The sequence below is a fragment of the Taeniopygia guttata genome, chromosome 2 (genome assembly GCF_048771995.1).
Source record: "Taeniopygia guttata chromosome 2, bTaeGut7.mat, whole genome shotgun sequence".
Lineage (NCBI taxonomy): Eukaryota > Metazoa > Chordata > Aves > Passeriformes > Estrildidae > Taeniopygia > Taeniopygia guttata.
The window spans coordinates 36881709-36908366 of record NC_133026.1 but is presented as its reverse complement, the minus strand read 5'-3'; the positions used below and the strand labels follow the sequence as shown (position 1 = coordinate 36908366).

The 26658-nt window shown below is 35.3% G+C and overlaps 1 protein-coding gene and 1 long non-coding RNA gene across 2 annotated transcripts in view; one reads left to right on the top strand and one right to left on the bottom strand.

Moving 5' to 3' along the window:
• Positions 1 to 658: 658 nt before the first annotated feature.
• The window catches only part of KCNH8 (potassium voltage-gated channel subfamily H member 8), a 174166-nt gene continuing 148166 nt past the window's right edge, over positions 659 to 26658 (bottom strand). The window contains exons 12-16 of the mRNA XM_030264957.4: positions 20649 to 20687; positions 18645 to 19000; positions 14663 to 14769; positions 13520 to 13596; positions 659 to 2191 (exon numbers count right to left, since the gene is read on the bottom strand). Coding sequence (XP_030120817.2) covers positions 1481 to 2191; positions 13520 to 13596; positions 14663 to 14769; positions 18645 to 19000; positions 20649 to 20687 — 1290 coding nt within the window. The 3' untranslated portion in view covers positions 659 to 1480. The remainder of the gene's footprint in view (positions 2192 to 13519; positions 13597 to 14662; positions 14770 to 18644; positions 19001 to 20648; positions 20688 to 26658) is intronic.
• The window catches only part of LOC140682630 (uncharacterized), a 36240-nt gene continuing 30275 nt past the window's right edge, over positions 20694 to 26658 (top strand). Inside the window, exon 1 of the long non-coding RNA XR_012054568.1 lies at positions 20694 to 22808. This is a non-coding gene — a long non-coding RNA (uncharacterized lncRNA). The remainder of the gene's footprint in view (positions 22809 to 26658) is intronic.

Genomic DNA, 26658 nt, shown 5'->3' with positions numbered 1-26658 from the left:
AGTTAAACCTAAATCTGTGCTCTGTAAAAATTTTAATTTGATAACCACCAGTTTGCATGAATTATTAAATATAACTTAGTTTACTTATCCATTTTAGGACATTTATTTTGGCTTGGGTTTTTTTTTAGAAAGCTTGTTAAAGGATATGTAAATTTGATGTTCACTGCACATCTTTATATATAAAAATCAAAATTCCAATGCAAATCTGTAGCCTTGGTTGCACTGTAGCAATATGTTTCTAGTACATTATATACCAGAAAAAAAAATGTTGGGGGGGGCATTAAGTCAGATTCTGAATTAAATAATTCACCAATCTCTTTTAAAAAAAAATCTGACTAAAAATCAAAGCTAGTTTTTAGAGACGAAACAAAAGGGTCAATTAATAAATAACTACTTTAATCTTATTTTTTTGATTCAGACTTACTAAAATTGTAATTTCCTCCTTTAATATTCCTCAGTTTGCTCATAGGTTTTCAACCATTTTAATGTTTTTAACCAGATATATAGCCCCTAAACAGAAATGTATTTAAAATGTTAACTTGGTCTTACAGATGACAATGCAATACTAAGACACAAACTGAGAGCAGTTAATGTTATCAGTATAAGAACTCACTTTTTAAGTAGCGATACCTAATTATAGGATACAACATTCCAGCTCTTTTATTTTTTTAAATAAAATAATACCTTAATTTATTTGTATTCCACCAGAATGAGTACATCCATTGCAAATTGCATGCACATAAAAGGGAAGCCATTTGTAAACTACATGATATCTTAACAATAAATAGTATTTGATCTAATACATGATGGTAGTGCATTTCTTGTTAAAACTGCAAGCTCTTACCAAAATGAAACCCAATTCTTATTCTCTTTATAAATATTTTAAATAATTTTTAGGTACATGTTTCATATCAAGTATATAAAAATAGTATTTTTAGATAAATTAAGAGGTTTCATTTACATGACAAATAACGTGCAACAGCTAAGCACTCTCTATTGGATTGATTGTCTAGATGACATGCAGCGAATGTCCTTTGCCTTCACAGAACTGACAAAAAGACCAGCAGGACCCACGATCACCTGAAGCAAATAGTGCCATAGATATTGTTTGGGAACAACAGTCAGACACTCAGGGAAAACCTTTGCTTCAACGAACAAAAGCCACCCTTGACGGTTCTTTGTGCTAGACTTCCAGCTGCTCTGACCCTCAGGGTCTTTGGACTATCACAAAAGTCTGTCAAACAGACAAGTTATATCTGTATTCAAAATGTTTTTTCAACATGCTTCTAAAATCTAGAAATTTATTGTTTTTCCTATAGTATGAACCATTACCTTTTCTTACTTTGTATGAGTCTGAATTTTCATGTTTGTAAGTCTCCATGATCGCCAAAACAGGAATCAAATAAAGCAGTCATGCAGTACTCTCTAAATTTAAAACTGGCAGCTGTGGAACATGCTTTGAGTACTACTTCCCTGTTTTTCATACATCTATGGCTTGGCAGTCTTTATCTTTAACATCCCTTGTGCTTGTCACAATGTCTGTTGGGAAATCTGGGGTCAGTGCAGAAGTTACGCTGGCTGTTCCTTCCAGGTCCCACGATCCTGGCAGGTTCTCAAGGCTTAGTGAGCTGATTGCTCCTTGGCTAAAGCTCCCTTCCTCTGATCTGCTGGGCAGCACTAGGTGTAGTGATGTCTCTGATGAAGAGCAAACTGAAGGAGAAAGGGTTGCTGAAATAGACTGAAGAGGAGTCAGGGTAGTGTCTGAGTGGGGAGAGGTGCATCTCAAAAATTGCAGATTGTCTTTCTGAATTACGTGATACTGGGAAGGGGAATTTTGAAGGCCTGTTGTATAATAAAGTTCACCATCCATAGAATTTTGCACGTTGGGTTCAGTCCTTTGGGGACTGCTGCCTACAGAAGACAGACCTGTATTCCAAATGTCACATAGTGTGTTTCCACGACAAAGTTGTGCTTTGGTGCAAGTGAAGTTCCCAGCTTGCATGTGTGAGCAAGGCTGATGTGTAGTCCAAGCCATTCGAGACTGCAGACTATCCAGTGTGGGACTTCGAGATATGCTGTGCACAGCACAGAATCCTGGAGGCTTCTGGGATGTGAGCAGGTTTTCCAGAAGGTGCATCACATTCTTCATATCCTTACGTAATTGTGAGACTTCTTGACTTAAAGATGTCATCTGTTGTGAAAAGGCAAAATATCACAGTATTTATTTATGCACCATGCCTAAAATATGTACATACATCCCTCCGTTCTTTCTAGCAATAGCAACTTTCATCTTTGGCTACTAAAGAGATGTATTTTGCTAGTGGAAAATAGTCCATCCAGCTACTTTAATCCATCTGATTTCAAATTATTCTCTGTATATAAAAAATGGTCATAGGATTAGAACTGAGATGATTTCCAGATGCAGAATGACATCAATATTTTCTTGACCAATCGCTAAATATTTCAAGCCATAAAAGTTTCTTATTAAATAATTTCACGCTGATGAATTACATAAAAAGGAGGTCTTGTGAAATCTTCTTTAGAAATACATGTGAAGTCTACTGCCATCTTCATAGCAAAATATATCTATATTCTCAGTTGCTGGATGCAAAGAGTAGTTATTTGAAAATCCTGTAGACTACTACTAAAAAAAAATAAGGATGGAAAACTGAAAACTCTAAAACCCACTTGTTACCTCTAATTATTTAAAAAATATAAAAGAATGTGAAACAATTTGTTTCCATGCACTTTTGTGTATGCTTTAAAGGTACTATGTATAACAGACATTATTCCATTGCATAGATTTCTCTGGTGCATGTGCAAAAGGAAGAATCAGAGTTTTTATCAGAGTTTTTCTCTTAAATGCTGAAACTGCTGATAGCATCCATTTGGTTTCATAAAGCACATGAAGTCTTTCCTCAACACTGCTGTTTTGGGTGGGGATCAGAGTGGCAAATTCTGAATTTGTGTTTTAAAGTTGACTGGCATTTGAACATTAATGGGGACATTTTTTAGGCCTTTGTAAGAATGTTCTGGGCAAAGAAAAGTCTAGCTCAAACATAAAACTAAACCACTCATCCTTTTAAAGGGTAGAACATAAATTGATCTTCATGATAGTTATCAATCTATTTTAGGTCACAGCACTATCACTATCATTAAAACAGAGTTTCTCATACTGATGCTACTCTGTTGAAAAAAAGACATGACTGCACATTCATCTTCAAGCCACATGTCAAAAAGAAAATAGCTAATTCAGGGAGCCTTTCTTTGACCTCAAGTAGAGACACCACTGATTAGATGACTTACACAGACTAATTTTCATTGTTCTGTCAGGATAGTTCTGAAGAAATCTGCTGGAAATACATTTCAGGCTGAGTTTGATTGCATTATTACAGGCACAATAATAATGAAGAAATTCAGAGAAGAAAGTAGGAAGCTCCTATAGATCTATTTATTTTTCTCTGAGCTTAGAGGTCAAACCTAACATTTTGTTTAATAATTTTGTAATGATCACACTTCCTCTGAAGATAAAATCCTTCAAGGGAGGAGACTCTTGAGTGGCAGGTGAAAGGATCTCTGTCTCTGCACTTCTCTTTCCTTCTGCCTTGTCATCTAATTGAGTTACGGTAGATAGAAAATACCATGAGATCCTCTTCTGCCAGCAGAGATTAAGCTTTGAATGCCTCGTAACTTCAGTTAATGTGAGAAATTAAAATATGCTGCCAAGGTGTTCTGTGAACAGGCTTCCTGTGGGGTCAGAGCAGCCAGTGAGGGTTCTGGGTACCATCAGACCCTGAGAAAACACAGTGAAATTTCTGGACAAATCAACTTCACAAGAACTCCGATGTTCTGTTGGACCTTAGGAGATGATATTGCAAAACCTCCAAAAGCTTTTTGGGAAGGATGGGAGAGGACAATCAAAGTTATGGCTATATAGATTCACTGGTCATCAGTTCTTTTTAGGATCATCAATGGCCCCTGCACCTGGTGGACACAGCAATGATTTGCTGTGCCTAATTTCCCAATTTGCATCGTTTTTTCAGGGCTTTCTGCAGGTGTGCAAATAGAAATATTGACACTACGTTATGAGGTGTACCTTACCTAAACTATGAATGCTGTGTGAAAATATCCACAATTTTAAAATTTCATTTGTTTTGATCCATGTTTTTGCTTTCCATTTCTCATCACTTATGAGTTTTTTAGAAGTTTAATCATGATTTAGCATGTTTCTTTTCTCAAATCATTAAGAAATTACAGCAAGAATCAATCCCAGCATCAGCACTTGTGACAGCCCTGAATTTCTGTTAATTACAACTTGGTCTAGTGTCCAGACACTCTATTTTTGATATATATGCTAGCTCATAGAGTGTTTTCTTCTCACAAACTTGCTCTTGCACCAGCGTAGGAATTTACCTGATAAACCCCTATAAAGTAGGCTATAATGGTTTCCAGTAGTATGATAGAGTAGTTATGCCAAACTTAATTCACCACTACCAGTTAGTAAGATCTGTTGGGATCTATTCTGCATGTCACATACACAAAAAAAATATGTAGCTTTCAGGATTTTACAATGACAAGATTACAAGATTAAACCTCCAGTATCTATATCACTATTAATTATCATCTTTCTCTATATTATCATAGTTCTATACATGCATAGCATATTATTAGTATTCCCACCAGTGTTACACTGTTTATACTATTGTATTTATATCCTTCAGAGATCTCTAAGCTGATGCAAATAAAAAGGTGTAACACAGGAAAAAATGTTATCAGTACTATTAACAATTTCACAGTGTTTGAGAAAGTGCAAAAGAATTGAGATTAAAAGCCAAAGGAATTTTATGTCTATGAAAGAGAAATTGAAAGCAGTATGGTTTCTTCCTGAGGAGAAAGGGCTAATTTCTGGCATGCCAGTAAGGCTGCACTCTTTTCAGGACCTCACTGATTATTGCTAGGCAAAACAGCTACTGGTACAAATGGTTCCTGCTGTGCTAGGCAGACAGCTTTAAAATTATCTCTGAGATCCCAAATATACTCAAAATGCTGCCTTAACACTTCCTAGGACTTGAAAAAGATACCGCAATGTTTCCGGATGTAGAAATTGGGTTTTATACAGATTTAGCTTCAAGCAGCAAGAGGTGCTTCTCAAAGTGGTTGAAAGCAATGTGCTGGTGCCTTTTTAGTAGACTATGTTATCAGGAAAGAATATATTCAAAATAGGGATCAAAATACAATTTTTAGTAGATGTATTTTTATATTTTAAAATTACATTGACAGTGTCAGAAGAAAGAGAATTTTTCTTTACTACCAGTATTAACATTTTTAGCAGTTTGAATATTTTGTTCTATGTAGTTAGGTAGGAATGGTGGGATGTAAGATGATGCTGCTGCTTATTGCTTTATTTAAATGGCTAAACAGATTTCTTTTTTTTCCCCATTATATATTCCAAGATCTAATTTTTTAAAGAAAAATTTTTAACTGGAATGCCTCGTTCTCACCACTGTTCTTAGATAAATCTGAATGTCCTAGGGTGACTTTAATAAGGAACTCTAAATTTAAATAATGGATAAAATAATTTTTTTCTGATTAGAAGCTGATTAGATTCTTATTTGTACATATATATTTTTCTCTCCCTGTGTTTAGTCCCTTTTGAAATTCAAACTTCAGACCCAGATATCTTTCTGCTTTGACTCTTTATGAACACCCAAAGAAGTGAACATGAATTTTGGCTTCTTGAGAAACAGAAGCTGCATTTTGGCAAAGTGGAGGAGCTGCCTGGCTTGCACTGCATATGGCAGCTTCTCTATTCCCTTCTTTGGTCTTTCATTGCTTCTTCTATTCTGGTTTTTCATTAAGTCAGGGAGCTTTTCAGCTAGATGAATCTTTGAAGGCTCAAATTTACTAACTGCTGGTATTCTGTTTCTTACTGACTGCATTGTTTAATGAATGAAATGAGAACTGAGCAGAGACAGACTCTTCACTGATCATGTATCAGCCACTCTGTGGTCATTGGTATTGTGGAGACAGGCATTTCTGATCTAATGGCTTTAGAAGCAAAGCTGGTTGCAGAAAGAAAAAAAAAAATCAGTGCATCTAATCTGACTTCAGATTAAATCTATAGGATTTGTGCAATGATATGATGATTCAGTTTTAGTGAAATAAATCCAGGAATGTGGAAGGCTCTGCAATTGGCTTTACTGAGTAAGAGTAGGAAATTTGATCATTTGTCTGTTGACTTTTTAGCCAGCTCTTTGGTAGTTCCAGTGACCACTTTACAGTTTGTCTGAGTAAATTAGGACACCAAGATTATTGCTATTAAACACTTTTAAGGATAGAAGATAGAAGAGAGAATGGATACCCTTATTCATTTATAAGGATAAATGAGAGAAGTATAAAGGACTAGAGTATTTAAATATATTCAAGTTAACAGGGTCCCATGAAATTCAGTCTAGAAAAGGGGTTCCCAAACTGCAGTTTTAATAATAATTTGTGGCTCTTCACTGGGAGTGAATCTGGTGGGAAGGAGAGGGGAGGCAGAGTGGTACAAGAGGAAAGTTGGTTAGAAGTATGGAGCACCTGTCCTACAAGGAAACACTAAGAGAATTGGGATTTTTCAGCCTAGAAAAGAGAAGGCTTTGAAATAACCTTCCAGTACCTAAAGGGAGGTTACAAGAAAGATGGAGAGGGATCATTTACAAGAGGATGTAGTAACAGGACAAGGGGTAATGCCTTCAAATGTTAGGAAGAAATTCTTTACAGTGAGTGTGGTGAGGCACTGGAACAGATTGCACAGGGAAGCTGTCATGCCCTCATCTCTTGAGGCATTCAAGGCCAGGCTGGATGGTGCTCTGGGGAACCTGGTCTAGGGGAAGCTGTCCCATTGCATGGCGGGGGTTGGAACTGGATGATCTTTAAGGACCTTTCCAAGACTTACAATTTCATGATTCCATGATTTTTGGATGTGGACTCTGCCTTGAGGTTGGCAAAGAATCAGGACAGTGTCAGCATAATGGTGGCAATAAGAAAATCAGGTTTGGAAGTTATTGCTTCAAGGAACTAAAAACTACCAGGTACAAACTGACTGATTAGCTATTGATTGAGAGAAAAAGGAGGATAGTGGAAATTCCAGGTGGCTGGGAGAGGAGAAGCTGGCAATATGTACTGATGAAAGAAAGCCTGAGGTAATATATATGATATTGGGCAAAAATATTAAGCAGACAATTTCTATGAGTATCTAAAGGAATAGTTAAAAGACAACAGGCAACATTATGGTTCTTAAGAATAAACCATGGCAAAACTTAAATTCTCTTCTTTAACTGAAAAAGCTATTTTAAAATGTAAGAATAAACTTTAAACATAATAGACATCTTGTCAGAAGACTTCTAAGATGTTACTCTCCACCTGACATTCTTCTGGAACTACGTGAAAATGTGAAGGAGACATAATCACCATAAGCTAGATTCTTAAATGATTGGAATGATTTATGACTAATAGCTAGCTGTTATCCATGGGCATTTTAAGATATTCTTTTTAGCACCCTATCCTTTTCAGAACCCAGGACATACCTCTGGCTGCCCTGGCTGTCTCAAGACCCTGGAAGGGGGCTCAGAGTCATGAAGTCAAAACACCTGTGGCTTTGATTTTAGCCCATGGAAAAAACTGCCAACTTTGTATGAGGAATTGCAAGCCACAAGGGTTTGAGTAGTGTGATAGTTGAATTAACACAGGGTGAAAAGTAGAATTTTGGGTCTTTTTAGAATGGATTTCAAGGGGACAAGATGGAGGGATTTGGGCATGTCCTGACCTTCTTCTCCTTCTTCTTGCCCTCCATGTCTTGGTGCGTTGGTGACACTTTTCTATTGGTTTAAGGTAGAGACACACTAACCTAAATGATAGCCATTGGCACATTATTGTAAACATAGTACATGTAATTTTTAGTATAAAATGTAAACACTGTCCTGGAGGACAGACAGAATGCCATGACCAACTTGCTAGATGGACTCAGCAGGTCAGAGAAAGAATGCTATAGATAAGGAAAAATAGACAACCTTGAGAAGCTGACCTTATGCATTTCAGATTCTTTCTTTGGCTGCATGGGCATGGGTCACCTTGACACCATGGACCCCAAGATATCCTGGTCTTTTTTTATTTAATGTTTATTTTTAACATCTAAATGGAATTCATGTTCACTTTTAAATATCAGTAATATGAAATTCAAGAAAAGAATATCTGAAAAGAAGATGTCAGAGGCATGAATATAATATTCTGCCTATGCAGAGTATTACAGAAAAATATCTATTAAGGTCTGCTGAATGACATTTTGTGGGCATTAATCATATTCCCAGGATATACAAACAGCATATCTTCTTTAATTGAAATCTAGAAGGGGGTTTTCTTCACAAGGAATGACTAAGGGTGCTTGACATTGTGCATTTTGCCAGTGACTTCAAAGATGTAAAGACAATTCAAAAGAAAATTATAAGAGTGAAGGGTTTTAGCAAATGCAATGGGTAAAGAAAGTCAAAAGGAATTTGGTTTGCTGAGATCTGCTGGAATAGCATGTTTCCAAAATAAATTGACTTTAGAAGGAGAACACCAATCAACTTCTTCTTATGATCTTCTAGGAAAAAAAGAAAAAGAAGTGAACTTATGAACTTGTATATCATAGGTGTTGACATTTCGATGTTAGGCAAATAGATCTTATGATCTATTTTGAAATTTTGAAAGAAACATGTTGAAATTCCTGTTAAATGTTAACTGGACAATTGTCATCCTCTATCATGGTAATAATATTTTTTATTCAAATTTGAAGTCAGCTTTTCCTGTCCAGTCGATTTGTATACTGCATGGCTGCCTCTTGGTTAATTCCTTTGTCTCAGGTGCCTTTCCACCAAGGAAAAGTGCCAGGGACACACCACAGCATATGGGACTTATGCCATGTATGTGCAGTGTGTTCTGCTTAAAAAATATAATATAAGGTTTAGCGAATCAGCTATTTTTGTTGCCTTCATCAGCCAATACCAATTAAACTAATATTAAAAGAGGAAAAAAGTTAGCTGGAACAGCTTCTCTACAGCTATCAAAGTATGACAGTAGAGAGACAAAACGACAATGTTCTTTGGAAACATGAAACCAGTGCTAAAAGAGAATATGTATTTTGAAAAATCAGTAGGCAAAGTGAATTTAGTCTGCATGTATTGTTTAGAAAGCTTTTATTTCTTCATACAAATGATACTTGGTTTTATGTTTTTGCTTTAATGTGAAATTTACATGGCTAAAATACAAAATGGATAGATTACTTTTAATATTTTTCATGATCTAGAAATGTCATTAGTTCACTTTTTGCCACATTATTCTTGATTGAAAGATGTTTTACAAACCAAATCACTGGGATTGCCTTGCTGCAAAGTAATTTCTCTTGTGTGATGATATAGTTATGAACTTGTTAAGAAGAACATGTATTTAATTACTCTAAGTCAAGCGAGTTCATTATATGAACTCTCAAGTCGCAAATTGAACTTTAACAGTATATCCCCTATGTAAAACTAGAAGCCTGACTGGCTTCACCAAATTTTCTTTAGTGGCCTTGATTATCATTTGCATATATTTTTAATATTAAAAATGCATTATTTCTGTAGTGAGAGGAGAATGGTTGATTTTTGGCAGCTGGAATTGAAATACATTTTAAAATAATATATGCATAAAATTTATGACTTGGAAAACAAACATATTTGTTTAGGATTGTTCCTTTTTTTGGATGAAGGTTAAATATCCCTGTGAATATATTTTCTCTGTCCTGCATAAGTGCCAGATTCTTACTTTAAGTACTTGCATTTAAAAAACCTAAAATTAAAAATAGCTGAATTCCCACTAAGTGCTCCAATGTGGAGCTAAATAGAAGGCAATTATCCAACTCAAAACCTGACCCTGTTCATATTTCCTCATTTTTGTTTTTCAGTTGAATGGGAGAAATGTGAGTACTGTGTTCATTATACTGTTTTAGTACTGTAATTGTGGGATCTACTAATGTGGTAAAACATGGAATCAGCCCCCAGATTTCTGAAGCTGAGGGAGGCTGTGCTGAAGCTGGGTTGCATATGAGGAAACCAGGGGACATGACAAAGAAATCTGAATTTGTCTTCATGCACTGTATGAGATGGCCTTTTAATCTGGGTTCAAAGTCGTGTACCCATGTTTTTGAGTGGAGAATGTGTACATGTAATTAGGGAGGGGAAATATGACTAAATATTGGGTATTTTTCTTATTTTAACTGATCTGTTTTAAATAATTCAAGTTTGGGTTTTTCAAACTGAGTCAAAGTTAAAGTATTTCTCTGCTCTTTTCATACAGTGGCATTAAAATGACAGAGTTAAAAGCCCAATAGGATACAGGCAATGGGACAGTGACAAGCAGGTGCTTTAATCTAAATGTGTTGTCCATCTGTACACCTCAGAAAATCTCCTTAGTGGTTTCCTATTTTTTACTTTGTGAGCTCCTTATCTATGATTGCATCAGGTAAATGGTGCCTCTGAAAATATGCTAAATGTTCACATTTGATTAGCCCTTGCAGACAAATGCATTGGAAAGACCAGGTCACATGTAGAGATCTCTGCAAAGGAAGGACATAGACTTGTAAGGCAGAATACTCTTCCTGAATTCTTGCTCTGCCTAGTTTGGAGCAGGTCTTTGAATCAAGCTTTTTCCAGCTCAGCAAATGTACAATGCTGGTAAATATCCAGTAACCTAATCCTGAAACTATTGCTTAACTAACTGTGTTTTTACCAGAGCAAGAACCTAGACCTTAGTTCTCACCCACCATATACTGAAGTTACTGAACTATAATGGGTATCATGCCTGCTTTATTCAGTGACTATTCTAAGAGGAAGGGATAAACATGGTAGGAGACAAAGTCATCTTATTCCACTCTATCTTGCAATACTGAACTGGAAGGAAATTCCAGTTCAGTATTGCTTGAATGCTCAGTGAGCGGTGAAGTTAGGTGAGGAAGTGAAGAAGGTTAACTGGCTGAGCAGCCAAACCATGGAGCTGTACAACAGCAATTGTGTGTGTTCAGGTTTGTTTCACATCCATTGTTCTGACTCTAGAGACTACTCTCCTTAGAGGAAGTCTGTGCATCCATTACTACTAAAGTTAACGAATCTGAGAAGTGAAATCAAGGCACTGACTTCTGTTACTCTCTTAAGTAAATGAAATGGCCTTTGGATTATGTAGTGAATGCTGTATACCTAAAACACTGCCAGGAGCTCAGCTGTATTTCTAAACTTGGTATAGCTAATTTCGTAGATTTTTCTCTGGGGTAACTTTTTGCTTTGCTTTGCTAACAAGAGAGTGTATTGAAAGTCTGAATGGAAAGACACATCTATCCCCCCCTGCCCCCCAAGTACAGCTGAAATGTTTCTAAGCTAACTAGTGAACTGTTGTAATACAATTGCCTTTCATGAAAGCAGTTATTTTTGTATTCATTCATTGATTTCTGATCTCCACTGGAAAATGTATTAATGACAGTGTTTACTGCTGCTGGCTACTTGTGACCTGTTTTCTCATATTTTCTTTACCAGGAGGAGACTGCATGTCTTTAAGAGAGAACTTTGTTTCTTACTCTGCTGGTATTTTAACTAATTAGTAGACTGCTGCTGCATCAGCGCTAAGCCTCATTACTGGTCATCATCGAATGATGGAATGATGAAAGCACTGGGTCTAAAAATATTCTAACAAAAAACTCCAAGCAGCAGCTACTGTGGATCAGCAAGGCTACCCAGAGGCTCATTTGGGTAAGCACCAACTCTGTACTATCACTTCAGAAACTCCAGCTGGGGCATGTTTGAGTACATGTCGAATATGCAATTAAGCAGCCTTTCAGTCATGCAGTTTTTCCAATGTAAATTTTGATCCTTAGGAGGACTTGGAGGATACCCATCCATCTCTGGGATTTGAGCCCAGAATATTACCTATGAAATCTAAATCTAGTCCTACTGCCTATGTTATGTTAATGTGAACAAACAAGTTGCGTAACATTTTGTCCAGATAGTATTATTAGGGTAAAATTAAAATTGTATGTGGAGAGAGATGACCTTGAACATGTGGAGGTTTTTTCTTTTTTTGATTAACATATTGCCCTGCTCCAAGATTTATTTATCGCTTTTCACCAGAAAAGCAATGAGAAGCCCAGAACTGTTCCAGTTGAAATGTTTGTTTAATCTACAAGATGCCTGCCTTGGAACATCTGTCACCATGATATATTTTCCAATTGCCTCTTGTGGGTAGCCACATAATACATCCTCCTATTTTAAAAATTCATCCTCAAAAGGGATGAATCAATATGACTTGTGTGTTTCAAAAGCATATATAGGAAATATAATTTTCTATCATGATGGTGGTGTCAATGAACATCTTGGATTTTTTTGAGTTCTTTGACCAAATCTTTTAAAACCCCATAGTTTTTCCTAAGCCATAGTCAATGGGTCATGAGACTTTTGTCTGAACTCTACAGTTTGACATACAAATGAGATGATTCATTCATAGTATCTAACTAACCACACATGCAGTCTTAGCTTAGGATATTTAAGTTACCTAATCAACTTAAGCTGACTCAGGATGAAAGAGGTTTACAGGCCCAATACGTTGTAAGTGGGAAATAATAATTAGATTAAATATACACAATAAAGAGGGAAAAATAATAAAAAAAGACATTTCTGGTAACCAAAGAGCTCAGGGAAGAAGTGAACCTGTGTGGTGGGACTTATTTAAATGTCTCCTCATGTGGAAGTATAAGGAATTGTCTCTAATCTTTTCACATTGAAAGACAGAGTAGGCTGGGAGCAGATTTTAGTCTTTCAGTACAACTGTGAAGTTAGTCTGATGCTTTAATCTTGTTAGCTAAAGTACTTCCAGGGCTGTGTAAATGAAACAGGTTAGCCACAGAACATCTCCTTATTGTTGGATTAATAGTTGATTAACAGGTTTGAAGTTATTGAAAGGGAGGAATAGAAAGTGCAACTGAACACTATTGGCCCTCCATTCTTCAGGCCATATTTCTTGAGTAGGAAGGAATGAAGTTCTCATTCATCCTAAGCAGAACACAGGTAAAGTGATTTGAATCATTTTATGTAAATTTGAACATGAATGGATTTGCATTTCCTTCAAGAAAATTCTCCAAAAGCACAACAGGCATCAAGAGAAGAAAATCTGGGAGAAGGAACTTGGGGAAATAATGAGAGGAATGAGACAAATAGAGGCATACCCAGAAGGGACCAAATCCTAAGAAAATCAGATACAATAACCTCACTCTTGTTTTAGCCCTAGCATGACACAAACTTTTATGTAGGTTTCATGTAGAAAATTAATCTGAGAATGAGCTAAAAGCCCCCAACTGCCCTACATGTAGGAACTTCATCCAGTTTTGTGAGCTCATTTATAAAACATTTATCGTATTCCTAAGTTTTCTCCAGCATTTCTTGAATCATAATATCCTTTAACCCCCCCAAAATCTTGTTACCTCATTATTAAGCCTGCTGATCTGCTGTTTGGTCTCTTCAGCTTTGATAACGAGCACAGCAGCACCAATTTCAGCCTCTGAAAATAATTCAAATTCATGTAAATGAGAAGAGTATGATCACTTAGAAATGATAATACTGTTCTTGCACTTAACCAATCCTTTAAATTTAAACCTGTTTTTCAGTTGGCTAGAATGAAAATTAAACCATGTGTTTAATGTTCATTTTATAATGTTTGAGAGAAGTGCAATTAACAAAGTCCATACTGCTCGCTTCACTCTGGACCTAAAAGGAAGCAAGATGATAACCTTGGTGCCATCCATGTGATGGCTTGACACTTTTAAAAAATCATAAATATGACTAAACTGTAATTATTATTTTCCAGCTTGGCTTTAAGAGAAACAATATATGTCCTAGTTGCCCCCATGATAAAGGCACTTAGCTATTTGGGAACTGTTTACTTCTAAAAGAGTGGATGTTGCAAACAGTCCCTCTCTTTTAAAAATCTTTTTCCCCCCTATCTTGACAAGTTACATTGCTTTGTGGTGCTACTTCACCAACCTTTTCAGGGTGTCGGCTATTTAAGGCATCATAAAACCCCTCGTTATTCAAGGTTTTAACTCTTAAAAATCTCTATACTTCCATACCCCTCCACTTCTCTAAATATCTTTAAAAATGTTAAGAGCTAGGTTTACTTATGGCCCTTAATGAATTGGGTGTGGGTTTTTTTTTTGGTTTTGTTTTTGGTGGGTTTTTAAAATTTTGTCTTCTTCTTGTATTTTTTTCAGTTTGGTATTAGAATGTTTTTATGTTCAGTTTTTGCCCTTTTGTTTAGTACCTTCTATGACCAAAGCTTTGGGAGCATGAGGCAGATTCTACAGTTCTTCTGGTAAAGCATAATGCATGAAAAACCAGTTCCCTCCACAAACTGTTTTATCATTACTGCCTGTTGGTAGGAAAACAACAAATGACCTTTGGGACCTTGTTGTATTTTTTTTACAATTGTGGCACTGAAATGAGACTCAGAGTACAAATAAATGTTTAATCTATTTATGCCACTAGTGAGGATGAAAGAAATGAAGGGGAACAAAAAGCAGTTATGAAACTGTTTTCTCTAATAAGTGATTTTCCCAGGCAACGCTCACCTCCAGTAGTAGGAGATAACCTGGATTCCTGCCTGAGCTGATCAGAGCTGAAGTCAAAGGTTTGGCTTTCTTCATTATGGTTTCCATCCTCAATCCCATCAACAATTCTGTTGAGAAAAATTGGGGTAATGGAGCAGTTTCATAAACATCATGTTCCTATTATGTTGTAAAAATTACTCCTAAAAGGCACATTTTTAAACAATGGTAACTTTTTCACAACATTAAGTTTAGAGAAAAGCAGACCCTATTATATTGGCATAACTTCTTGTGAGTCACTAAAAATTAAAATTACTGATAATGGAGGAATGTGAGGCCAAGTATAATTAATTGAGGTTTCAAAATTTTCATGACTTTTACAGTATATTCTGGGTCCAATTCAAAACTACACAGACTATAGTTTGCTTCTCATATCTACAGTAATCTGTTGCTATTCTTTCTTCTGCACAACCAAAAGAGGCTTTACTATGCTCTTGTGAAGCTAAAATCTCCCTGCACATAATCAAGCTCTTATATTAGGTTTACCTAGGCAGAGCCTAAGCCTGAACATAATATATTTATGAAAACCTCTCTGTAAACTTTAGTCAAAAGCACCATTTCCATGCAAATAGTTATTCTAAATTTCTTTTTAACTAGTTCAGGCAGGGAAATCTTGTTGGCAAATTTCATATAGGAAGATGTGCAGACCAGTCTCCAGTGTACCAGTTACATTAATAACAGTATTGGATCTGATTACTAGAAAAGGTATTTTTGCTAGTTATTTCCACCCATGCATAGCAGTTATCTCTAAACTGCAGTGTCAAGAAAGCCAAAGGAAAAAAAAAGCAGTGGTATTTTACACAATAATCAAGTTCTGAATTCAAAGAAAACAAGTACTGGAGGAATGAATACACAGTATTAAAATATATATAATTATGAATATTTTCTGTTCTCAGATAAAATAAATTGTGATATAAAGAGAACTATATTAAAGTCAATGAAAGAGTCATACAACTGCCAGTTGATTGATATGAAGCATCAATTTCTTGTTTTGTTCAGGAACAAGCTTCACTTTCTGTCTTACAGCAGACATATGAATTAAATACTAATCTGGAAGGGCTAAGATAGCAAGTTATTAGCCTCTCAGTCACTGGGGATAAATTTGTGATGATAGACATTAGAATTTTTATCTAATAAAGATGTTTTCAGGAAAACTTCTTGACTGGAAATGTCTAGGGAAGGAAAGAACAGAGAACACAGAGGTATCTGTGATGTATTGGGCTTGAAAGACCCATGTAACTCAGACCTCTGTATCCATACCATGTGTTCCCATCCTTTTTAGCTCTTTGTGTGGGTTTAGATATCTATGTCATGTTCACGATGCCAGTTGGATGTTACTAGACTTGACTCTAATCTTAATCAGCCTCTGGTAGAAGAGGAGACTCAAATGTGGTGCTTGAGCAGCCTTGGCCTATACTGCTATCTGCAGCTGAAAACCAGAATGATTATTTTGTTTGAAATTTGCTATAAAACCTGTTGAATGTCATTCGGCCTCACTGCTTCAAAAGGCGAATTTTAAACACCAATATCACTTTTGTAGAGGTTTCTAATTATATAAAATGCTAACATTTTAACTGCCTTTAAAGCACACAAGAGAAAGCTTACTCAGATGTGACTTGGAATTTATAGATGCTACATTCTTTATAGCGTTTAAAGAATCATACTCAAAGGAAATTATATTAGGACAAATACCTAGCTGAGAGTGCCAGGCTTCTATGTGACAAACACATAATGTGCAATATGCTTATTCATATACAATGATCTGGCTGGGGAACTACATAAGCTAGTAAATTGAAAACATGAGGAGACAAATTTAATTGCTAAGCCTCACCCCTCTCTGAATCAGCTATTGTACAGCCCTGAATTTTCTCCTGAAGACAGAAAATTCTACTCTTAGAAGCCAAAAAAGTCAGAAAAGTTTAACATGTGACCTCTTCTATCCAGTTGCTTAAGGATTAGGCCCCACTCCTCTAAGGAGTGTGGTTCTAAGGAGATTCAATTATATCAAACCTCCTCCTAGGGCCGCCTTTATTATCACTTGCATTTTCTTCCTTTTGGTGCTCTTCCACTTCATAGGCAGAATCCAAAAAGCAACTGACTGGGGCTCTATTCTAGAAACTACAATTCTACCCTCTGTTCCTTGCATTAAGGGCTCTCTAAAAATTTGACCCAGTCTCTGGGCTTTATTGCTTTCACTGTGGGGCATAATGAAAGAACCTGAAGCATCTGTAAAGAATTCTAGTTAGTTTCCTCTCAGAAACATCCACAGCAGAAGTTTCTTAAGAAACTGTGGTTATACACCTCAGAACAGCACTGACTGGATATTTCAACCAGAGTCTTGTCTTTCCCTTGCCAACACCAAATGTAAATGAGAATTTTAATTAAGATATTATTTTATCCTTAATGGTCACAAGGAAAGACTTAAGACTATTTTTTTAAAGTGGTATTAACTTGTCAGTTTAAATATCCTAATAATATAAATTCCTTCTAGGAGATAACAAGAAAATGTTTCGTCTGGAAACAAAGAAAACTGAAAAACATACATCTTGAGACAGTTTTCCAGCCTATTAACAGGATTAGTCTACAGTTATAAAATTATGAATGGAAACAGGAAAGAATATATGTAAACACATATTTTCATTTTTTTTTATAGCCTTGGGTGCCAATGTCTGACTGCATAAATTCGGAGCAATAATAACCATAACTACATTTCAGCAAAAAATATAAAAAATAGTTTTTCCCTGAATTACCACTTATTATGTGAATGATAATGACCTTTACTCATAGCTGACTGAACCAAATTAATATGAGATCTAGAAAACAAATGAGAAAATATCACATAGTGCTATGGTTTTGTTGGCATAGTGGTATTTCTTCAAAGGTTGGACTCAATCTTGGAGGCATTTTCCAACCTAAATGATTCTGTAATTTCTCTGATTTTATGAAAAACTAAAATTGTTTTGTATCCCGGTACTATTTGAAATGTGTCTGTACTGATAAAATATATGATGAGAGGGAAAGGGTTCTATATAATCTTCCATGTCCTTTTTATGATTGCATCTCTAGAGACTGGTGCTTTGACAGAGTCAAACAAATATTGTTCAAACTGTGGCTATTTCATATCTGCAATGGCAAGTTCCTCAAACTTCCACTCTGCTTCTAATGAATAAAGGAAGTGCTTGAATATGTAAACCACTTCAATTTATAGAAGACAATACTTGAACTGGAAGATGAACTACTGCATCTCCTTGTATATATGTTTGTGATTTCTCTAAAGAACTGGTATTAAAACTAGGATTGCACTGCAGCAATTTAGTAACAGGCTACATAAATCACTTTTAAGTAGTGTACAAATTAAGAAATTGAAATATTTTAAATTTTACACTAGCAATACTTCAATAAACTGTCATACGATGCTTCCTTGTGTTAAAAGACACAGCAAAACAGATTTGCTAACTCTGTATTTAATATCTGTATGACTTACATTATCGGATTTCCTGTCTCTAATGAAAAAACCCTCTAAACATTTTCCAAAATTGCTTGGCAATTATTTTCCATTATAGTTCTATACTCCAGTAATTTTTTGTATTTTCTTGGCTTGTATAATTTCATTCATAGCTTTCTAAATTTTTGTATCTCTGATGGTCTCAGAATGTTTCATAGTGCTATTGGGGGAATGAATATTATAGACAAAAGGCCAGACTATTTGAATAGCCATTTTTGCAGTTGCTTACTTTTTTTACTGCCCTTTTTATGGGTAAAAATACTTTAGTTGCAATAAACTTCTAAAGCCATAACATTCTCCATAGTGTGCAATGGTTCCTACAATAATGTAGGATGAACAGAAGTATAAACTATTAAAGAATAACTCTTATAGTGTCAAAATCATGCTATTTTTAATAGGAGTCACATGATAGATAGGAAAATGACCATTCATAGCTATTACCTTGGGCTCAGATCTGGTGGGCCGCTGGTGGTCAGTGCTGACAGGTACAGTTTAAGGTTTTTCTCCTTCCTTTTGGAGTAGTAATGGAGCTCTGTTTCATGTTTGGCTCTTGAGGGGTTTGAACTGCAAGCACGGATGGGGGAATGAAAGGGCACAGTTCCTGAGGCCAGCTGCTTCAAGTTTCTCCCTAGGTGGCTTTTGCTGCTTGCAGTCTTCTTTTGCTGAGAGCTATTTGTGCTTCGTGTATCAATTGGCGAAAGAGTGCTGCTTTCTTCTTCTCCCTCTTCTTCCTCATCTTCATCTTCTACAATTGAAGGGAGTTTCTTCTTTATATTTCCATTTCCCTTGAGCTCTGTCTAAAATAACAAATAATACATATTAGCGTAAAATTCAAAGTCTGATGTTGCAGAAAACCATTTTTTCTGCTGTTCATTCTGGAGCAAACCCAGATCTAACGCAGATTTCATTTCTCATTAGAGAAAGCTCTTTTGGAACTTATCCATAGCCTCAGCTATATATGCAGACAGAAGTAAAATACAAACAAATTTAAAAAGGTCACTTGTGACATGGTCAGCAAACTCACTGCAGTATGTTTTGTTACCAAGAAGGGTACATGACTAGTTTTTTCAAGTCTTTTGCCATATGTACACTTGAGACGATTAATTTTGTTTAGCTGAGGCATTATTTCTTGAATGTTATGCTACCAGAATCTTGGCAGTCCACAGAAGAGATCTGAGGCTGGTAATTCAAATAATACCACTTTTTCACATGGAACCTTATATGAAGTGTAAATGGCATTTACACCAGTTCAGCTCAAGCCCAATGTCTCTGTGTCCTTCTAAATTTTTGTAACTAAGGTAATTGCCAGGATGGTAGACAGACCAATAGTGTGATAGTTTTGGCTTCAGGATTGAGTCATCAGAAAGCAGAGCTATGTCTGGTTTTGAATAAAATGCAATTTAGATGCTTGATGTTGGAACCATGGAAATTTAGAGGCAACATAGACCTAGATTCTGTAATTTATGTACTAATTAAAGCACAGTGTAGGAGATCAATGTTTTTTTTTTTTTTGTGACAAAAAAGTATGTTGATCGTGAGTGCCAACACGTGCCAACATAGACAGGATCAGACCTTAACTCAGAAATAGTTCCATTTATTCCCATGGTACAATTTACTTTATTGGTAGTAGGTGAATAGCCTAAGGCAGACTCAGGTTCCAGATAAAATTAACAAACCAAATGCAACTCTATGGTTTCAAAGGGAGGAATTTTCTAATTTTTTTTTATGGCTACTCCTCTTAATTAAGCATGATTAAGGCACTGTTAGCTTTAGATAGAAAACCTCAGATGACCCCGCATAGTCAGATATCCCACATTCAGGCCAAGTCAGATTGGCTGGGTGGAAATACAGATTTGGGGAATTTATCCAAATAGTCTAAGCCCCTATGAGCATCTGTCTAAATGTTCTGCAGCATAGGTTTAATTTTGTTACAACACACTTTCATTGAATGTATGCTTTTCTCTTGGTATGTGTTGACAGATTTTGTGAACTGGTGTCTTTTAATTTGGTATATATGAAGTGGTAAGAACTCCAAGTTGTGACAAAAGGCATGTCTTTATAAAATAGGAAAACCTTGTTGTCAACTGTAGTAGTTATTCAAAGGCTGTCATGATGATTAAACTGTACAGGACCTGGCACTGATACTGCCTATACTCTATAGAAAACAAGTGTTACCCATATTCAAAAATTTGGCTTGGGTAGCCATGTATCTAAAATGTAGTTGCTACAGGAAGATATTCAAATTTAGCACCTGGGAAAAAAAAGATTATAAGCTGTTACTCATAAAATAGGCAGTGGCAGAACTATATGCAGGATGTTATTTGAATTCCCACTCTGAAAAAATTGAAGTCCGTTTTCAAGAAGGAATGGAAAGAGTTTGTTGTGCTTATAATTATGTGTGCGTTCAAAGTGAAGCTTGGCATAATTAAAATGTGATCAACATACCTGGGATAGTGTAGGCTTGTTGGATAATTTTGATATTACCTGCAAAAAACAAACCAAAGAGGTAGGAAGTATGTACATCTGCACAGTTTGGCTTCCAATGGGATACAAACATCTAAACCAAAACATTTATGTCAATTAAAGACAAAACACTCACGATAAAATGGCTGTATTAAAATAAATGGTGACATAACACTGAACTAAGGATAATCCTTGCAAACAGGTGCTGTGAGAGTAAAAAAAATAGTTGTTTTATCTTAAATAAAAAGTGAGTTAATGAAAAAATAATATTTTACTTTAATAAAAAAAGTAGATCAAGATTCCAAACCTGTGAATAAACGTAGATGTGTGTGAAAGCATGCCTGGTAGATGTCAGTGCTTTCAGGTTTGGTGGAAATGCAGGAACAAGTACTTTACTTTGGCCCTGCTTAGATTTATCTCCTGTGCCAGCCTAGTCTGTATGTGAAGATGAACTAAGCATCTCCAGCATCTTTGAGAAATTTGCAAAAGCAGTGGTGGGACTGAAACAAGTAGGAGCAAGGTTGTCCTGAGGGAGAGGTGTCTGACTTGAACTGAATAACACGGAAAAAAATAAAAAATTATACCACTTTCAAGAGTAACTACTTCTAATAAAATCCACTGGAACTGCTGAGTACTATCTGTTATGAAAATTCAGCTATTTATTTGAATGCCCACATCTTGACCAAGGGCAAGTCTCTTTCAGCTTATATACTGTATTTATATGAATATTTTAGTCTGCCAGGTAAAATTTGAGAGATGTTTTTCAGTTTTTCTAAACCCACATATCAAGGCAAAAAATGCTTAACCCATCAGTCAACTTATTTTTCTCCATACATAGTAGAAGTTAGGTATTTCTGAAAGTCATTTGAACATCTCAGTTTGTTTGACAAATTTCTTTGGAACTCCTAAATATTCAAATTTTAGGCATAGATTTAAAAATAATAATTGTGTGTTATTTCATAATTTTTTATTTTGTTCCAAGTCTTTCAGGTTAACCTAAAAACTGTTCTGTAATGAGGGTACTAGTAGTGGTATAATATACAAATACAGAATATTTAAGTTTTTATTAGCAGAAATCCTACTGCACAACAGCCAAGCCAGTAGCAGGTGTATCATTAAATGTAGCAATAACACTAATAATTACCAAACAGAGCAACTGCAATAATGAAGCTATGTAAACAAAATAAGTGCTCTGTACTTACTGAGTTAGACAGAGTACTAGCTGATATTAGCAGAGAATGAGATATCACATTCTGAAATCTCATAATTTCATTGTAATCTATGCCAACTGAAAAATCACTATCTTCAAGATTTAGAATGAGAGGAAACTAGAAATGTGCTAAAATATTAAAGTCAGAATTAGGAAGTACTACTGGCCTGCTTTGAACAAATTTTTAAAATATTGGTTTAAAATTGTGCCCAGAATTTTGGGACATCAGTTTGCTTGGCTTCTAGGCACAGCAGGAATGTTAAATAGCAGCCTTAATTAAAATTCCAGGCAAATCCAAAATATTAGCAGCTTCACAAAAAGCATCTCAAAAAGTATGCATTTTCCTGCTGAGGGCTTTAGAAGTGACTTGTCATTTGTAATTTGTAACGTGGGTGAAGATTTCCCTCACTTTTTGTTTTAATGTTGCTGTTTTTCCCTCCTGAATACTTGTTAATCCTGACTGTACATCCTGAAAACACAAAGAACTCATTATGTGGGTTTTAAGCTGCGTGATCTGTTGCCAGCACTGTGCCCTTGCTTCTGGACCTCCCTGCTGCTCCTCAGTACAGGAGCCACAGCCACCCATCGATCCCTCTCTGCTCTGTATTACTATTTATTATTATTATTATTATTATTATTATTATTATTATTATTATTACAATTATTATTATTATTATTATTATTATTATTATTATTATTATTATTATTATTATTACCATCATCATCATTATTATTATCTTCATCATCATCATCATCCCTGGCTTGGTCACTGCAGCAGGGGGAAACTGGCGGCACAGCAAATGGGGTGAGCAGCAGCACTTTGTTGCCTTGGGACCTTCCCAAAAGAAGGGTAAAGGAATTTTTGAAGGCAGGTTACTTTTTGCAAGGAGGGGAGGGAGTGTTCTCAGGAGGCCGTGCAGCAGAAAAGAAGGGTAAGTACGAACACAGAGCACATGATGTGAGAAGCTGCTTCTCAGACTCCTCCTGTTCCCCCAGCCTAGTTCCTTTAACCCACTGGGGATTATTTCAGTCTGAAAATATCTATATTTTAAAATAAACTATGGAACAATAAACTATGGACCTATAAGCTATCTTTCCTATAGAACAAAATCCACAGTAAAGAGCCTTGTAACTGATTCTGTAAAATTACACTGCGACCATACTCATTGCCTATCCTGAACACACAACAGGGGACTGAGTTTATGGCTTAGTAGTTGAAAGTTGGCAAAAGAAACTAATCTGTGCCCAGAGAGAATTCTCAAGGATTTTGCTTCTAAACTTGTTCCAGCACCTTCTCTCTGTCTCTCACTCCAGTCCCAAAGAGAAAAGATGAAAAAGAACCTGGACAAAGCCAGTCAAAGTGCAGTAAATGAGAAGTTCTCATTACGCACATAGCTTTATCTTTTCAAAAACGTAGTATCAGAGTAAATAATTAGGAGGTGTTGCCCTAGTTTCTAGGACACTAAAACCTTTTATTTAGGACAACACGCTAGTGCAATCTTCTACAAAATGCTCTATTTTTTCCTTATGCAAAGAGTGTGCCAAATACCTCATATGCCTGCCTTTTAAAAGAAGTAGAGGTCTTAAAGTATAAGGGCTGCTGGAAGGAAAAGTACAGATATTTAACTTACTATGCATTGAGAAAAAAACCCAGAAAGATTGATGTTAGCATGAATTATGTGAAATACAGCCAAAGAGTCTAATTAAAAGTTTTGATTTCAGCCCTGGTATCTCTTTATGTCTCGTGAAACCAGCTATTAAATTTAATTATACAAGACAAAATAATAGATTATGTACCAAAAGCAGACTCATATACAATTCTTCCATGTATGGAATCATAAATCTACATTCTTCCAATTTTTTAATATCTTAATAGACAGATTAAAAAATTCAATAATCCTTAACATTGCTTATTAGAAGCACAAAAATAATATTTCTCCATCTGAAAACCAGTAGATTGCTGTTGAAAGCCGATGATCTGAAAATTTTTTTCAGTGTCAAGAGGCAGTAGTCATTTATAAACAATCTCCAGGAATTGGGACCAAACCAGGTAATAAGCTGTACAATAATTCAAGATGAACTCAAATGATAAAATCTTAAAAAGAAAAATGTAGAGACACAGATAAATTGGAGGCTAATACATTATATGCCTAGTCAGTAAGTTTATCTGCTGGGCCTCAATAGAATGTTTGCAAGTCTGATTCTTGTAGCCTTCACAAAAAGTAGGAATTAAAATAAAAACATAATTTCACTTATTTTATTGTAATCTTTAGTACTAAAATACATGTATTTTAGTATATAATTCTTTATATTGAGGAGTCAAAAGGATAAAATATATTTTCAGGAAAGGATTTGAAATCAAAGTGGAGTATTAATGTCCTTAGTCAGCGTTTGGAAATGGGAAAAGCCCATTTAGGAACACCAGTAGTGTGGGAAAAAAACCCCAAGAATGCATGCCAGATGTTCTATTCTTTGCAAACTTACTGTATGGTAATGGAAAAGACACAAGTACATAACAAGAGATTATTGTACTGCTGCAAAACGTAATGCTTCATGTGCTCAGGCCTCAGTTTTCTGTAATTAGGAAATCTTTAATGAAATATCACGTCTTCTAAATCACGAAAGACTCACTCACAAAGAGCTTGTTAGATATAATAGTTTTATACTGAACAATTTGCCATCCCCACCCTCTGTGTTTTTTTCTTGTTTTGTTTTGCTTTTTAAGACTTTCTATTGTTCATTGGCTTGTTACTATATTTTCTCAGGGTTATTCTTATCTCTCTTCCCCATTTAATGGACAGATAAAGAAAGCGTATTTTGTGGAAGCAGATGTTTTCAGCATTCTCTGATATTTCTCACAATACAGATGACATTGAAACAGCAGCAAAACTTGAACAGCAGATCTGTCACAGGTTTTTTGTCCTAGGCAGACAGTAATTGTGAATTACCATGAGCTCTGCAATCTCCTGTTAAATTGCTGTCCTGAGTGTTTTGTTTCTTCGCAATTAACTTGGTACAAATGTTCTGTAACAGGCTGCTTGTGGTTAGTTTTGGATAGGGTTTTTTTTTTTGCAATTGAATACTTTGTTGCAAAATTCTCACGTGAATTTTATATTTGGTGTTAAAAGTTTACTTTTCATATATTTCTTTAAAACCTGAATGTTAACCTCATTGAATTCATTAATTTTTAAAAATTATACTTTAATTGTTTCATCAACAATACAGGTTGTATTACATTTCTTATTAAAAAGATGCTACAGAAAGCAAAAACTTATATCTCTGCCACTTGTGCCATATTAAGAATAAATAAATGGGAAATGTGGATGGTATAATTAGTAATTTTTACTTCTATATGCTTACATCCCTTTTCCTCACCCCAAAGCAGGAGAAGAAATTAGGGTGTCATTTGCTCTGAAAAATGCATCTTTCACAGTAAATCTGTAGTACTGAAGCAGTTAGAATTAAAAAAAAAAAAAAGAAAAGACAAAAAAAAAGAGAACAATCTATCAATAAGATGAAAAGAAAACAAAAGAAGGAATTGTTAAAACAGACAATAAGCCTGGCACTGACTGTACTGTCTGGCAGGTTGTATTTTTAGAAAAGCTTTCAGATTACTGCAGAAAAAAGATATAGTTGAGAAAGCTTGTTAATATTCCTACAGGTTGATTACAGTCAAGTAAAGACTTACATAATAGAAACTACAAAAAAGGCTAACACCTTCCAAAGTAATAAAACTTATATGCTTAACTTCAAGCAGCTCCAAACTTTTAAACTGGCTCATAAATATTAGCATGACTGGGTCTGGATTGATATTCTGTTAGACTCCTCAGTTTGGGGTTGTAGATACAGTGAAGCAGTTGTGTTTGTAATGTTAGCTTTATTTTCAAATGAAACTTCATTCTAGTATTTATGTAAATATGTGTAGCTAACTTTAGAGAGCCTCTTGAGAAAAATAGAGAGGGACAATGGAGTGGATATTGAAGAATATTCTCCAATTAAATTTATCACTGCCAACTGCCTATTTGTACACATTCCCAATGTTGGCCAGGTGTTTTGTTAGCACTCACAGCACAAATGAGCGGGATGAGTGCTAGCAAGTGCCTCCCAGAGGACAGCAATATATTCATGGAGAATTTTTAAGAATTACTTGAATTCTTTGAAGCAGCATGACATAGAATCAAACATGGTCATAGAAATCCAATATCAATTTTGGACAATGATGGAATGAACACTGAATATAGTGTGATTAGCAATGGAATCTGTCTCTGAACAATTACTATCTATGCAGTCCTGTATGAATACAAAGTATATGTGTATAAAATGTATGTATATATTTATCATTATAATCATGTTGTTATTTACCACATCACTGAAAATTTTCAGTGATGTGGTAAATAACAACATGATTATAATAATATAATGTAAAATATGTCTTGAGTATCAAACCTATATTCAGCATAACTATATTTGCACTTATGTAGGCAGGTTTTATAGCTCTAGTTTTACTGGATGAAAGTATAGATAATTAAAAAGAAAATATGCAAATATATTATTTTTGATATCAGTAAAAGCTCTGCATTTTTACATAAATAATTTTTGGTTTTACATGCTTTCATATCTTTGAGCAGAGTAATGGGTCTATATAACCTTCAGAGGTCCTTTCCAAGGTCTGCTACTCTACTGCTCTATGACATTTAAAAAAAGTTGCACTAAAAACATTACCAGCTCAAAATTGAGAATGCACACTTGTATCAATGTAAAATGTAAAGTTTGATACACAAC